The 14,077-nt window shown below is 41.8% G+C and overlaps 1 protein-coding gene across 1 annotated transcript in view; it reads left to right on the top strand.

Annotated features, from left to right (window-relative positions):
- CDH20 (cadherin 20) overlaps positions 1 to 14,077 on the top strand; it is a 117,190-nt gene that overhangs the window by 90,968 nt on the left and 12,145 nt on the right. Inside the window, exons 5-9 of the mRNA XM_059467913.1 lie at positions 678 to 845; positions 2,672 to 2,859; positions 7,454 to 7,707; positions 11,061 to 11,197; positions 13,673 to 13,794. Of these exons, the coding sequence (XP_059323896.1) occupies positions 678 to 845; positions 2,672 to 2,859; positions 7,454 to 7,707; positions 11,061 to 11,197; positions 13,673 to 13,794 (869 nt within the window). The remainder of the gene's footprint in view (positions 1 to 677; positions 846 to 2,671; positions 2,860 to 7,453; positions 7,708 to 11,060; positions 11,198 to 13,672; positions 13,795 to 14,077) is intronic.

The raw sequence follows: 14,077 nt of genomic DNA, 5'->3' as shown, positions 1-14,077 counted from the left end.
GGAGCCGGCCCGGGCACAGCGGCACGCCCGGAGCGCCCGGCAGTCCCGCGGCGCTGCCCGGGCCGGCGCTCGCAGCCTCCATAAGAGAAGTGCTGCTGCCACCTGATGTCGTCTCGCAGAAGTGTTACCCCGAAGGGAAGGGACGCCCTGCGGTCTGGGGAGCACGGTGGCCCCTCCGGAGGGGGGGCAGCGGTGTTTCCCCGCATTCTGCACTCACAGCCCCAGCCTGGGTCCCGGAGCAAAGCCCCCCGGGCTCCTGCCAGGTGGTCGCTGGGACTGCGTGCTCTGGAAAACTTGTCTTGATGGATGTTTTAGCAAAGCACAACACTTCCAGTGATGTGCAGAGTTTGTCATCCTCGGCAGGGCCTTTAATTCGACCTAGCACACTGTTCCCAAAAAGCTTTTCCTTGGAAGGCAACATTTTAATTTTGAACGTGCAGCCTGTCCCAGAGCTGATGCATTTTAACTGGCTTCTTTAAAATTCACACCTTCTGTTAACCTAGATTCCACTTGGGTGGGTTTTACTCTGCCAGGAAAGGTGGGACTCGGTGCAGAGCCTGGAGTCACTCTTGACACAGAGAATAGGATGCAGGAGCAAGAGCCCTCTACCCTCTTTGTGTATTCTCTAACAGCCATTTTCTTTTGTTCCCCAAATGCCTTTCCACCCTCAATCTCAGGCTTAATTAGAACAGCTCTAATGAACATGGACCGAGAAGCAAAAGAATATTACGAAGTGATTATCCAGGCCAAGGATATGGGTGGACAGCTGGGAGGATTAGCTGGAACAACCACAGTCAACATCTCTCTCTCTGATGTCAATGACAATCCACCCAGATTTCCACAGAGTGAGTACCCTTGGGGCCACGACAGGCAAAAAGGGGTGGCTGAGTTTTGTGTTTGCTCTCATGACAGCCATTTTCAAACTCAGGATAGTGACAACTAGAGATGGGCAGAATTTCAGATTTGATATGGAACTGTCCTTAAAAAAAATGTCAAAAGGAATTATTCAACACCTTGCCTTGCAGAAAAAGTTTCTGACCTCCAAAATTATCAAAAGCAACACTTTTTTTTTTAAAAGGATGGGAAATTAATTTACAGAAAAAGGCAGGAAGGAGAACTTTTGTTTTTAGACTGCTCATGGCCATTGCCTTTGGCTACTAATTGCTACTCTGATTGCCTTTTCATCTTATCTCCAGAGGATGTCTCTCAAATCAGGGACATGTGGTGGTGCTGGAAGTTGAAAGACAATTCATTCAACACTCCAGCCAGGCCACAGCAGGGGAGCATCTGGGAGCTGTGCTGCCAGTGTGGAGTGGGTTGTCACACAGGCTGTTCTCCAGGAAAGGTTCATCTAAACCTTGGCAATATACAGTTAAACCCTAAGATATGTAAGAGCCATACTTAATGGATGCAAAAATAGGCAGCTCCACTCTTACCAGAAACACAACTTTGTATTTACAAAAGTGAACTTCAAAACAAGATTTGCAATATTTTGCTCTTTGTTAATAAGATTTTTTATCACATTCATTTACATAATTCTATATTGCCATTAAAAATTTGAAAGAAGCTTTTCAGTTTTGATTGGACTAAATCTTCCAAGGGATGTAATTTGGGATTTTTAAAGAAAATGGATTCTTTTAGTGGTGTAAATCAATGTCAGGCCATTTTGGTTTTGACTTTTTTCTCATTTAGCTGAGTAATGCAAACTCCCGCAGTTCTTTTTGATGGTATTCTTCTTCTCCATCTGTTACTGCATGTTGCACTGGTAAATCAAAGTATTCCACTAGGATCAGCAAGAACTCTCAACTTCCACTTTTCTTCTGCTAGAGCAACTTCTTGAGCACGCCATTGCCAGCTGTGTTTTCAAAGTGGCATGAATTATAACTGATATCAAACTCTTGATTAAGAAAAATTACAATTCATCAAACCCCGTCCTTGGTGTTATTCTGCCTTCTAAAGCTTAGAATAGCCTTCTAAAGTTGATGCAGTCAACAGAGGGGGTGCAGCAAGGAAGGTTTGAAAGTAAAGCATGACGCCAGAGAAGTATTTTAGGTACAGCATTTATATTTTCAAAATACACTTTTAAAATAGCAGGTTGTTATTTCCCCACTCTTGCTGTTAAGCAAATTAGCAATGCCACAAATGTGGTCAAGACAGTATTTGTAGGGAGAGGCAATACATTTTAATAGAATAACTGGTAAATTCCTTCTTCAGGGCTGAAAAGAACTTTGAAGGGACTTGAGAAAGGATTTGTGTTGCTCAAAACTTGTTTATTCCTGCTGTACAAACTGTTCAAATAAAAGGATACCTGTCCTATTAAATCTGTTACATATCCTGCTTTATATCATGGCTGCAACAGCACTGGTGCTAATTGCCCTATTTTTCTAGTTGAAGTTCCTATCTTCAGATGTATTGCTGTTTTTAAAAAAACCCATTCAACAAACTTGTTCCTATAACAAACACCTAAATAAAACTTCCCCAGGAAATTTAGCTGGGCTGTGGCTTTTAAAGGAAATCACGTGGCAGTCACAACTTTGGCACAGGTGCTAAAGACTCTCTGCAGGCCATGCAGTGTTGTGGCCTCCCTGATCCACTGCATTGTTTTGCAGTTTTTTTGGTTCCTCCTCACAGCCTGTTTTTCCCCTCTCTCCCTGTGTGCTGCTTGTGCCAGAGCATTATCAGATGAGTGTGCTGGAGTCTGCTCCCATCAGCTCCACCGTGGGCCGCGTGGTTGCTAAAGACCTGGACGAAGGCATTAATGCAGAGATGAAATACAGCCTTGTGGATGGAGATGGACTGGATGTCTTTGATATTAACACTGATCCTAATTACCAAGTTGGCATCATCACTGTAAGAAAGGTAAAAAAGTTTCCTTTTTATAGTGATTTATATGGCTAACTGTCCGGGTTACATTTTATGTGTGGAATATTCCCTATGCCTGCAGTAACTTGGTTCCCATTATGTGACAGTAGCCCCTTTCTGGCTGTAAAACACAATTTCTTTAACATTTATTGCTAAAATATGAAAGCAGACTGCATTCCTAAGAACAACTTTTATAAAGTGGGAACATCATTAACATAAACATGTCTTTTCCCACCAAAGGAATGCTCTGACTCCTTATTTATCTATTTAAATATTCTCTGTAGCTTAATTATCCTACAATGCAAGAAATTAGATCAATATTTGCATTTGAACTGTACATATTTTTCACTGTGGTGTTCCACAAACAATAATAAAGCATGCCTTGGAATTATTTATAAACCAATAAAACCCAGGCAGTGTTTATTTTTTTTTTAATTGCTGCTTGAAGATCCATAAATGCTAATTAGTCTAGAGGAAGCTGTCTCTAAAATGGCAGCTGTGAAACTGCTGGTACTCTGTACCACAGGCTATGCAGGAAGGCATTGAGTATTTTGCTTAGGCTCCCTGCTATGGGATATTTATTCTACAATCGTACATAAATGTTAGAAGTTCAACTCTGTTTCTAGGTTATGAAATTGTAACCATATTTCTGCCTAAGCATCTCTAGTGTACTAATAAGGAAGTATAGTTTCCATTTAAATGGCCTGGGATTAAATTGTGCACTAAAATGGAACAATACAGGGGAGAGCTTTGACCTTGCAAGCCTCTATGCCCTGCAGCAAAGCATTTAAGCATGTATTTATGGTCACCTTTCCCCAGCATTTTGTTTTGTGCATATTAGTCCCTAAAGTTAAGCATATCTTCTGGAATGAAATAGATGCTGAATGCAAACTCCAATGTAATTTTCCACTCATTTATCAATGAAAGAAAATAGTTTCTTTTGAGCAAATGTGGCAATAAGCTTGACCTTCGTTATTATGAATACAGTTTTGCTACATTTTCTTGTATGTCCAGAGGAGTTATAAAATGTATGGTATCAATCATACCAGATATATACTGATATACTGGCATCAGGTGCATATTGCTCAATCCACCTACTGTACATAAACATTCGTAATATTTTATGTATGTCTCTAGCTTTATGTAATGCTGTGATTATCAATACTGGGATTGTTGTCCTTTGAATTCCTTCCAAAAAAAATTCAGCTGGTGTCGATATAAAAAGATATCAAAATGGGAGGAGAGGGAAGAGAGAATTTCTAAACCAAGAATGAAATCTTTTTTAAAAGTAAGCAAAACTTCCCCTTTAATTTTTCTTGACAGATTTCCCAAGCAAAATAATTAGCACTTCTAACACAGGCATCAGAAAGCCAGAACTTACAGTTACTGGCAAGACTGCTGCTTGTGGTGTTGTGGCTACTTATCACAGCCTACTAATCCCACAAAATGTTGAGCACCTCCTGAAGATTTACAGTACCTTCCAGGCTGCCTGCCTGGGATACTGATGCTCACCCTACTTTCCTCTTCTCCCTGCCTTCCCTTCTGCACTGCCCATGGAAGGCAGGGTGCTGGGTAACCCAGCCAGCACAGCACACAGGAGAGCCCTGTCCTGTCCTGCCTTCCTTCCCTGACATTGCCTGATCAACCACTTTCTCACAGTGGGTCTTGCCAAATTCCCCCCTGCATGGTGCCCTCTCTCAGTGCCTGTGTCAGCAGTGCCAGAAGGACAAGGACAAGGAGAGTTTTCCATGGGCTGCCTCTCCTCTTGGCTGTGTTTTGCAGCATGCTAAGTTCACAGGAGAAGGTAACTTGCCTGCCCTCTCCATGGGACCAGCATTGGGAAGAAGTTTGAATGCACCCATGGGAGAAAAGTCTGATGAGAGGGACAGTGTGCTGAGGCATTAGCACAGGAGAGAAATGGGAGGTAAAGTCATCTTTGACAATGAAGGCGAACAGGAACATCAAAAATGCAGTGGTCTAGCACACTTGTCTGATTTTTCTCATTTTTCTAACTTGATCTAGGTGATTATGTGTTTTAATAATGTAATTGGGTTTTACAGCTGTTAAGTCTGTGATTTAACTGCTTTTTTATATCTTAGCTTTTTAGTGTACATGCAGTGTTTCTCATGCAGTTTTCTTCACATGTGAAACAATTCAATTCTTTCTTAGTATATGTTTAGGCACCTTTGCATTGCACATTCCCAGCCAGATGGACAATAAGTGTAGCTTGGTCCTTTGAATATCTTACTGCTATTTTTACAGCTCATAAATATGCAACTGGTAGACAATAATGACTCTGCAGCCAGGGATGTTACATTTGTAGACCTCACCAAACCCTAACTGACAAGTGCTATGCCTGCAGTAGTTGCTGATGTACCAGGTGGAGCTAAAGGCAGCTAGAGCAGGTTTCAGACCACCTGCTTGTAGCTGCTGCCACAGACTGCACAGTTTGTACTGCCTCACTCACTGAGCAGCATCTCCAGCAATACTGGACCATCACGTCCCCAGCACAGAAACCTGTTCCCATTCCAGTCTTCATTTCTCACTCTCATGTACTAAATGCTGAGTGATCTTCAGTTTTATAATTTCAAGAATGCCAGTCTTTAGTCAGGCATTCCTATGCAGGACATCAGTACTGGTAATCTACTGTGAAAGCATGAGCTTTCATATGTCACTGTAACATGTCCACTTCTGAAGGAGGAAGCTGTTGGGGCAGCAGACAAGTATTGAAGGCTTGGTTGGATCCAGGAGGTGTTTTGAGGCATGCCTGAGCATGGAAATCTTCTGCTGATGCTGCTTAAACTAATACACACCTCATGGCTGCAGAACAGGGTCAGCTGCTCCATTGAACAGGGCAGAAAAGAAATGGGTTATGACTGGCAAAGGATAAATTTACTGCCACAGTCATGATCTTTGTACCTTTGACTTCCAATGGTGTTGGCATCCTCCTTCTCTTTTATTTTGCTTCCCATCTCCATGTGTCAGTCTGGTGATTGGTCTTCAAATAGAAAGAGCTGAAAAGAAGAAGCAAAGGGATTGGATGGGAACAGCAGATATCTTACTGCAGTCAAAATGAACTGCTGCTGTGTGTGGCAATTCCACACATGAGGCTCAAATCCTTATGTCCATATAAAGCCGCTCTTTTTGAAAACTGCTCATATAGCATAGAGGGGTATGCCCCACTGGGTGACCCTGAGATTAGCCATTTCTTTCCTGGTACAAGATTTGTCTTGCTCAGAATCTGTGCAAGCTAAGGGAATTCACTGTGCTGGTTTTCAGCATCAGACCTGCCCAGATTATCCAAGTAAAGGGTTGTGACCATTTAACCACACTGCAATTGCTTGCAACTTCTGAATGCAATTTGAGAAGCATGACTGTATCCTCTGTGAGCTGTATTTCATCTGGTGGCATTTTTTTATATTTTGGACTGACCCTTCCATACTGTTATTCTGGTTTGTTAAATCCTTACTGTAATCTCTTACCAAGACTGGTAAGTAGCACATTAAATATGGAAATTTTCATTCAGATCTAAGAAGATTTGGAGATACCTTATTTTCTTCAGGGATCTGTGAAAAGAAGATGGAAGGGAGATGAAAATGTTATTTATTGAAAGGTTCAGTGTCAGCATTAGTTACTTCTATATCCATGTATACCAAATAAGTAGTTTTATCTAGATAGGAAATCAAATTCAGGTAACTACTAACAGAGTAAGCTGGCCCCCTTTATCCATTGTCTCAGAAAGGAAAGAAAAGGGAAGAGGGAAAAGGGAAAAAGAGACCATTCTCACTCCCTGCCTCAAATAATACTTGAGTTTTTAATAATTCACATTTCATATGAAGTGCAAAAGTCCCCAGAGGAAGATATCAGGGATATTTTATAATTAAACCACTTTGAAATTAATCTATTCTCTAGGCAGGGAGCAGATTCAAATCCTAGCACTCATTACACCTGGATGGTGAACCCATGTTTAGGATACTTACTGAAAGGAGGAGGTGAAAAAACCTCACTTCTAGGAAGGATGGATTATGGATAAAAACTGGAACAAGAACTTGAAAGAGAGGCTGACCATGTTCCCTGCTCCCACTGGAGCCCCTTACCAGCTTGGCAACCAGGGTTCTTGGAGACAAGACTCTGGTGTCCTCAGGAGAAAAAAGAGGATGCTAACTGGGACCTCTACCTCCTGTGTGAGCATCCTTGTTCCTGCCACTGGGCCCATTTTTGAGGAACCAACTGCCTTACCTTATTTTCAGGTACTCCTATTACTGTCTGTTTCTTCATGTATTTTCCTCAGAGTGGCATGAAACAGGTTGTGTGAATCATGATGCAGTGGCAGGGTGGCTGTTTATATTTTCATTTTAGCAAGAAGAATGGAAGAGTATGTCTTTTGAAGTGATCTGCAAGTATTTCTCCTGCCTTTTCAGCTCAACTATCAAATTAAGGACAGAAAACACATACAGTGCCATTTCTAATACTACTGTCTTTCAAAGCTTTTTCTGCATCTGCAAATATTTATCTTTGTTGCCATTGAAATTAAAAGTAATAATGATATGGCTCGGTGTGCCTGATGGTAGATTTAATTTTTTCTCCTCAGCCTTTAAGTTTTGAGAGCAAGAAAAGCTACACCTTGAAGGTAGAGGGTGCCAACCCTCACCTGGAAATGCGGTTCCTGAACCTGGGTCCCTTCCGTGACACCACCACTGTCCACATCAGTGTGGAGGACGTGGATGAGCCTCCTGTGTTCGAGCCCAGCATCTACTTTGTGGAAGTGCCCGAGGATGTGGAGATTGGGACCACCATACAGATCATTTCTGCCAAGGACCCAGACGTGACCAACAACTCCATCAGGTCTGTCCTCTCTTTGTGTGCTGCCCCACGAGCAGTCCTTAACACATCTGGTTGGTGGGGCAGTGGTGAGTAAGAGGGATTCTTTCTTTCCAGCCAGTAGTGGTCATCAGTGGGTTTGACAAACCAGACCTCACACACTGAGGACTCTGTCAAAGCGATGCAGGAGCTCTCCCTGTTCTGTGGTGTGGAAGACATCAGCATCAAACCTTGCAATGAGCTGGTCAGGCATGTCCTGACATTAAAAACAAACCTCAGAATCTTCCCTGTGCTGGCACAAAACCTGACAGCGTTGCTGAAAACCCACTGCCATCCTGATGGCAAGGGGATCAACTTGCTTCTCTTTTTTCCCCCTTCTCTTTCAAAGTTTGCACTTGTCAATAAGCTAAAACACACAACTACTTTCAGAGTAGAGTGAATGCATGCTAATAAATATACAAGAACTGTTAAATTATCTAGTGTCTGGTCAAAGATGCAGAGTTAGATATTCCCATAAGGCAGTAAGAAAGATAAAGGTGCATTTACAACCATGGGAGCTTCATAGGTGCAACTCAGCAAGGAGCCAAAGGAGCAGATTTGTGTGATCACAGCACTCTCTTCCATAGTGGCTGCCGGCCACTGCCAGCCCCATTTATCAGAGGAGAGTGCTCTTGTCCAAGGCCAGCCCACACAGAAATTTTCACTACCTACTAGTGCAGGCACTTTGATTATCCCAGGAGGTTGGCTGCTCCTCTCATCTGAGAGTTTCAGGTGTTGAGCTGCTGTTTGACTACCCATGCATTGGCCCAGCTTCTGACATGCCTGTGTTCAGGAACAGTCCTGGGAAATACAGGAGGGAGTTGAAACATTGAGTACTAGGATTTTTTGAAAAAAAAGTAAAATCTAAATGAGCAATCCTGTGGGCTTCAGCTAGAAGATCTGAGCAGACACAAAGCCTGTTCTTCTTAATGGTACAGCACTCTGTGTTGCTGGTCTAATTATTTTTTTTCATCTCTGCTACTTTAATATACCTATCTTTTCTGCCTACATTATAAGGTTATCATACTTCTCATGACATTGCCTCAAATTCCTCAGTAAAACTATTATACTGTCTGCATCACAATTTCATTACTCTAAACTTTTTTTCCATTTGCATCCTATTTTGCTGATTGAATACTGTCTAGCATCATCTAAACCCTGCAATGCAAACAGCTCTCTGCTAATCTGCTTAAAATAGTATAAGAATAATTCTGAGGACTATCAGAGGGTAGAATTGATCATTGTTATTTTTAATGAGTTTTTTCTTAGTTGTTTCAGAGCTTTGTAGTGACTGAAGCTCTGCCCTTGATGAACAACACTCTATAAACCACAGAATCCATCAACAAAGATACATTTAAAAAAAAAAAGTTGTAAATATGCACAGACTCTTTTGTAACTCTGTTCTTCGACAACTTCCTTCCTCTTTTCTCCCCCCCTTCCTCCTTTTCCACTGCCCTTTCTTCCCTCATTCCTTCCCTCCTTTTCCCCCATGTTGAGGTAAAGGAACAGATTTAAAAAGTAATAATAAATACCATTTGTAGTGCTGTCTAAAATGCAGATAGTCAGAATTAGTTCTTGCCTTTTCTGTGGTCTCCTCCATTCATTCCAACTCTGTGCAGTATCAGCCTGGCAACGTTTTAAGCTGAATTCACTTTGCACAGGGCAAGGCAAGCTAAAAAAGACAATAATCCCAAAGATTTACTATGTTGCACAAGCTGAAATCCATTTGAAATTTACACTGTGACCTGGCTCAAATCCTCACTTTCCATGCATCCAGTACCTGGCTCCCACACTATGAAATTCTGATGGCTGGAAATATGCCATGATTGTTGTTAAATGATTCAGGAAGATTATCTAAATAGTACCGTGGAAACAAGTGTGCAGGAGCAGGTACACTTAACAAGAGAACTTAGCTGGAGAATCTAGAAAAAATCCACCTGTGCCTCTTGACACCGGTGCTTATTTTTGAACCACTAATCACAAGGCTATAGTCAATTTCAGATACTCATTGGCCTTAAAATGTCAGAGAAATTATTTTTATAGCACTCATACAAGAATAATTATTATATCAAAATATAGGAACACTCATTGTCTAAATAAATCAAATGCCTGAGGAATCTTTTTATTGATGAAGAGTTAGGAAGGCCTGGGAAGGAAAGGGATACAAACCTGCCATCCCTTCCTCTTTGATTGTTCTAAAAAAGAGTGTAAAGGAATTTCCCAACAATATATCTCAATAGTGTTTTATATCCCGGTTTAATAAGTCCCTATGTAAAGAAAAGGCTGACATGCTTGTTCCAGTGAATGCATTCATGCTGAAAGGAGAAAATTCAGAAGAATAAGCCCTGTTCAGTTTCTGTTGTGACTAATGCTTTCAATTCCCATCCACTCTAATGAAAGTACCAACAAAAAGGACAGAAAGTCTGGTCTCTGTTCTAGGCTGTGACATTTACCTAGGCCTGTGTATGGCTTTGGCCAAAGTATCCCTTGCCATGCTAGCAGTCAGCTGGGAAGGCAGCTTGCACAAAGTGCCTTTAAGAGCAAGGCAATGCCTGTGAAGGATACTGAGTATTTTACCCACTCTGAGAAATCATCCCTCTGATCGAGTACTGCAGTGACCTCTGTCCATCAGCTGCCTCCCTGCCCAGGTTTTCTGGCCTGCAGGCTTCACCACATTCCCCCACTCACAGGGGCAGGAAGCTGGTTCCCAGCACTGAACTGACACAACATTGGTCAGGAAGGTTCAGTAACTACAATGAATCAGCCTCACAGAAGGAGCTGTTTTCTCTGACTGGATGCTGTGAGAAAGGCGCACATCCCCCTTGTGCTGACACAGCTCCATCAGGGACATGCTTCAGGATGCAGGTGGAATTTATTCCCCTCAAGAAGGAGAGAATACAGAAGAAAAGGAAGGGAATGGTTCCTCCTCATCAACCTAGGGGCTCAGAGAATGAGCTGATCTGAAGCCATTTTCATCCTGTCTGAATTTGCCTAGAGACAGGGCATAATTAGTTCTCTCAGAAAAAAAATTATACTTCTCACTGGCAGATTTTCTCTGTAAAGCAGATGTTCCTGCACTGTTCTGTGCCTTATTTTGAGGCTTCTTCCTCTAAATCTTCCTGTATTCCAGCTTCATTCAAGTACCAATTCATTAGCCACATGAACTTTTTCCAGCATCTCACTCTGGACCTATGCAAGTCAAAGGAGCACATAACTAGGTTGTGGAAGAATGTGGATCTGCTTTGTACGACACTGTCCCCATTGCTGGGATACTTTGGTGGCTGTAACACACAGTTTTCACAAGGGTTGCATAATATTTTTCGTATGTGTTCTTGCAGATACTCGATTGACAGGAGCAGTGATCCGGGACGGTTCTTTTATGTCGACGTAACATCGGGAGCACTGATGACCGCAAGACCTCTTGACCGAGAGGACATTTCTTGGCACAACATCACTGTGCTGGCCATGGAGCTGAGTAAGGAGAATGCAGACTGGACACAGACTAAAGAGATACAGCAGACAAAGCAGGCTGAGGGGCCTGAATTCAAAGTTCACATATTGTTATGCTCCGAGTGGGAAGGCGCATTAAGTGAATTGCTCCTCTGACATCAACCAGCAAATACTGCATTTTATGTTTTTTTTATGCTCATTTTCACGGGGTGGTGGGAGGCATAGAGGATGGCAATTAAATGCAGAGTCCTTCTTTTTCAATTCATTTGCATTCCAGGGATTTATTTAAAACTCCTCCTGATGTGTTTCTGGCAGAGCCCTCTCACTTCAGAAAGCCAGGCTAAAGAAAATACTGCAAAGGCTGCACAGCTGCTAGAGCTCCCAGTCCTGCCTGGGAGGACTGAGTGGTGCAGGGATGGGTAGGCAGCAGTGATCCTACACTGCTAGGTCACTAGTTGAAATCTGCTCTGGTTCAGCAGCAAGTAAATGACATCGCCATCTGCTTGCTACATAAATAATTTGGGCCAGAGTGCTTTGGTATCTTTGAGTATGCTGAACTCATTATGCTTTTGGGTTTTACAATGAGCTAAAACTCAGATCAGGATTCATCTGTGCCGGGTATTTTTCAAGGCCGTGAGAAGAAGGAGATGCTCATTTCATTGTGTCAGTATAAAAAATTTAGCTGAGTTTGAAATGCTCACATATGTGAGCTTCATAAAGGAACTTCAGACATATAAGCAAAGAAAAGGTTCACCTAGTCTTCACCTGAAATTCCTTCAGTTCACATAACTTTTGCTCAAGATCTCAGTTCATCTGTGAGAGGCAGCAGCTTTTCTGCAGCTTGGTGCCAATAGCTGAGTCATTCCTTGTGTCTCAGAAAGATTCCTGCACATCTAGCCTGTGCCAGAGATATGGAGCACTTTGAGAGGAACAAAGTTTCAACAAGTTTGCCCAAATTGCAATCAGCCAGCTTGAAAGCAGGGGAAATATTTCACAAGAGTTGGAGTTACTCTGCCACGTATTTGCAGGCTGTTCCAGCACATGATGCCTTTCTGTGCCCTTTTAAGTAGTGAAAGTGGTTGAGACAATGGGATTTCACCCCCATCTGTTTTGACACTACTTTTATTTTCAGCCACCAATGGCCATTGCAATACCATGAGTCTGTAAAAGCTGCCCCTGTAGCAGCATTGAGGGTGAGAGCAATAGGAAGGCACGTCTTCCTTTGTTCCCTTTCCATCAATCCTCTGTCAGTTTTGCTCTGTACATGTGCATTTTAATTTAGTGAATAGTTTCAAAAATTTCATAGCTCTACACTCCTGAATAGCCCTAAAGGTTAGATCAATTATTTCTAAGAGTGTGAACTCACCTGCCACAACAACAGGTGTGTTAGCAAGATGTATGTATGCATATGTGGGAAGCTGAAGGATTACATTACAAATTAGGGAGAAACAACATAGTTTGAGGATTATTTGAATGACACAATGCAACACATGTTGTGAACTGCAGTACACTGAACATTTAATAAAAATTCCAGAGTTTATGCAAACTCTCTATTGTTTATATGAATATATCATTTCTTGCTATAAAGGGAGATATATTTGGAGGTAAATGTACAAAATGCTACAGCTGAAAGAAGATGAAATACTAATATTAAAAATTTTTCTTGGTTTTTGCACTTCTTCTGATCCCTTAACATTTTTTTCTTTCTGATTACAGTTTTATTTTGTCATTAAATGAGGGGGGGAAAGACGATTTGAGGCAGACAAGAACAGTAAGAAAAACAAATTATTCTGTAGCCACTTAGTTGGGAATTTGTGAAGATATGCAAAAAGATGTACAGATTTACTGACAAAGAAAGTTAATGCACCAGTGGGACAGAAACATCACAAATGGTGTCATGCAGAATGTAAAATTTTCATTGCAATTTTAAGCTTCACTGAAAGCTTTTCTGTTCAATTTCATGTGTTATTACATTTTAAACCTCTCTGTACAAAGTATCAAAGACTTGACACTATTTTTGAGTTCAAGGAACATAAATTTTGAGCAAAACCATCTCTGAACTGGAGATAGAAACTGCCATTTTTAACAAGTTCTAAATAACAAGTCTGTCCTTAAAAAAGTACCTTCCAAATTCATGCTATCAGTAGGGAGGCTCAACAAAGAGTATTGCCCGGTTGAAGGACAATAAAAAAAAATGGGGCATTGTCTAAAACATTTGCTGTAGAAATAATTCATTGGACTGAACCAGGTTGAAGTCTTTTACAGAATTGCTTTGTTTGTAAAATATGTGATTAAATGGGAAGTCAGGCTAGACAGAGAGCAGCATTTGCAGCTTCACTCTGAGTCACACAATACCCAAGTCACCACAGTTCCCAATGGGAAAATGTGCTTAACACAAGCTAGTAGTGGAAAACCTGATTTACCTCTTGAGCCAAGTGAGGAGCAGCCTCTTCCCCTTCCCACATTCTGCCTTTCCTTACATTAAACCTTCTTGTTCCAGATAACCCCTCACAGGTGGGCAGCGTCTCTGTGACAGTGAAAGTCCTGGATGTGAACGATAACGCGCCAGAGTTTGCGAGATTTTATGAAGCTTTTGTTTGTGAAAATGCCAAAGCAGGCCAGGTGAGAAATGCTTGTACCCCCAGGGGTTGGGAAGGGTATGCTGTCCTACATGGAGGCAGCATGCCAGGAAGGGTGAGTGTTGGGAAGAGGGCTCAGCTACTCACACATTTCATCTAAACTCTTATCAGCAGCTGTCTGTGCTTCATTCCAAAGGCAAGCATATCCCACTGGAAGGAGCATCACATAGAGTATCTATCTCTTCTGTTTCTCCCACATTTCTTTTATTCTCCCAAAGTAGATTCTAGGCTCACTGCACAATACATTTCATAGCTGAAATAAAGCC

Source organism: Ammospiza nelsoni, chromosome 1, assembly GCF_027579445.1.
Source record: "Ammospiza nelsoni isolate bAmmNel1 chromosome 1, bAmmNel1.pri, whole genome shotgun sequence".
Lineage (NCBI taxonomy): Eukaryota > Metazoa > Chordata > Aves > Passeriformes > Passerellidae > Ammospiza > Ammospiza nelsoni.
The sequence above is the reverse complement of the archived record's forward strand: the minus strand, read 5'-3'. Positions and strand labels throughout refer to the sequence as shown.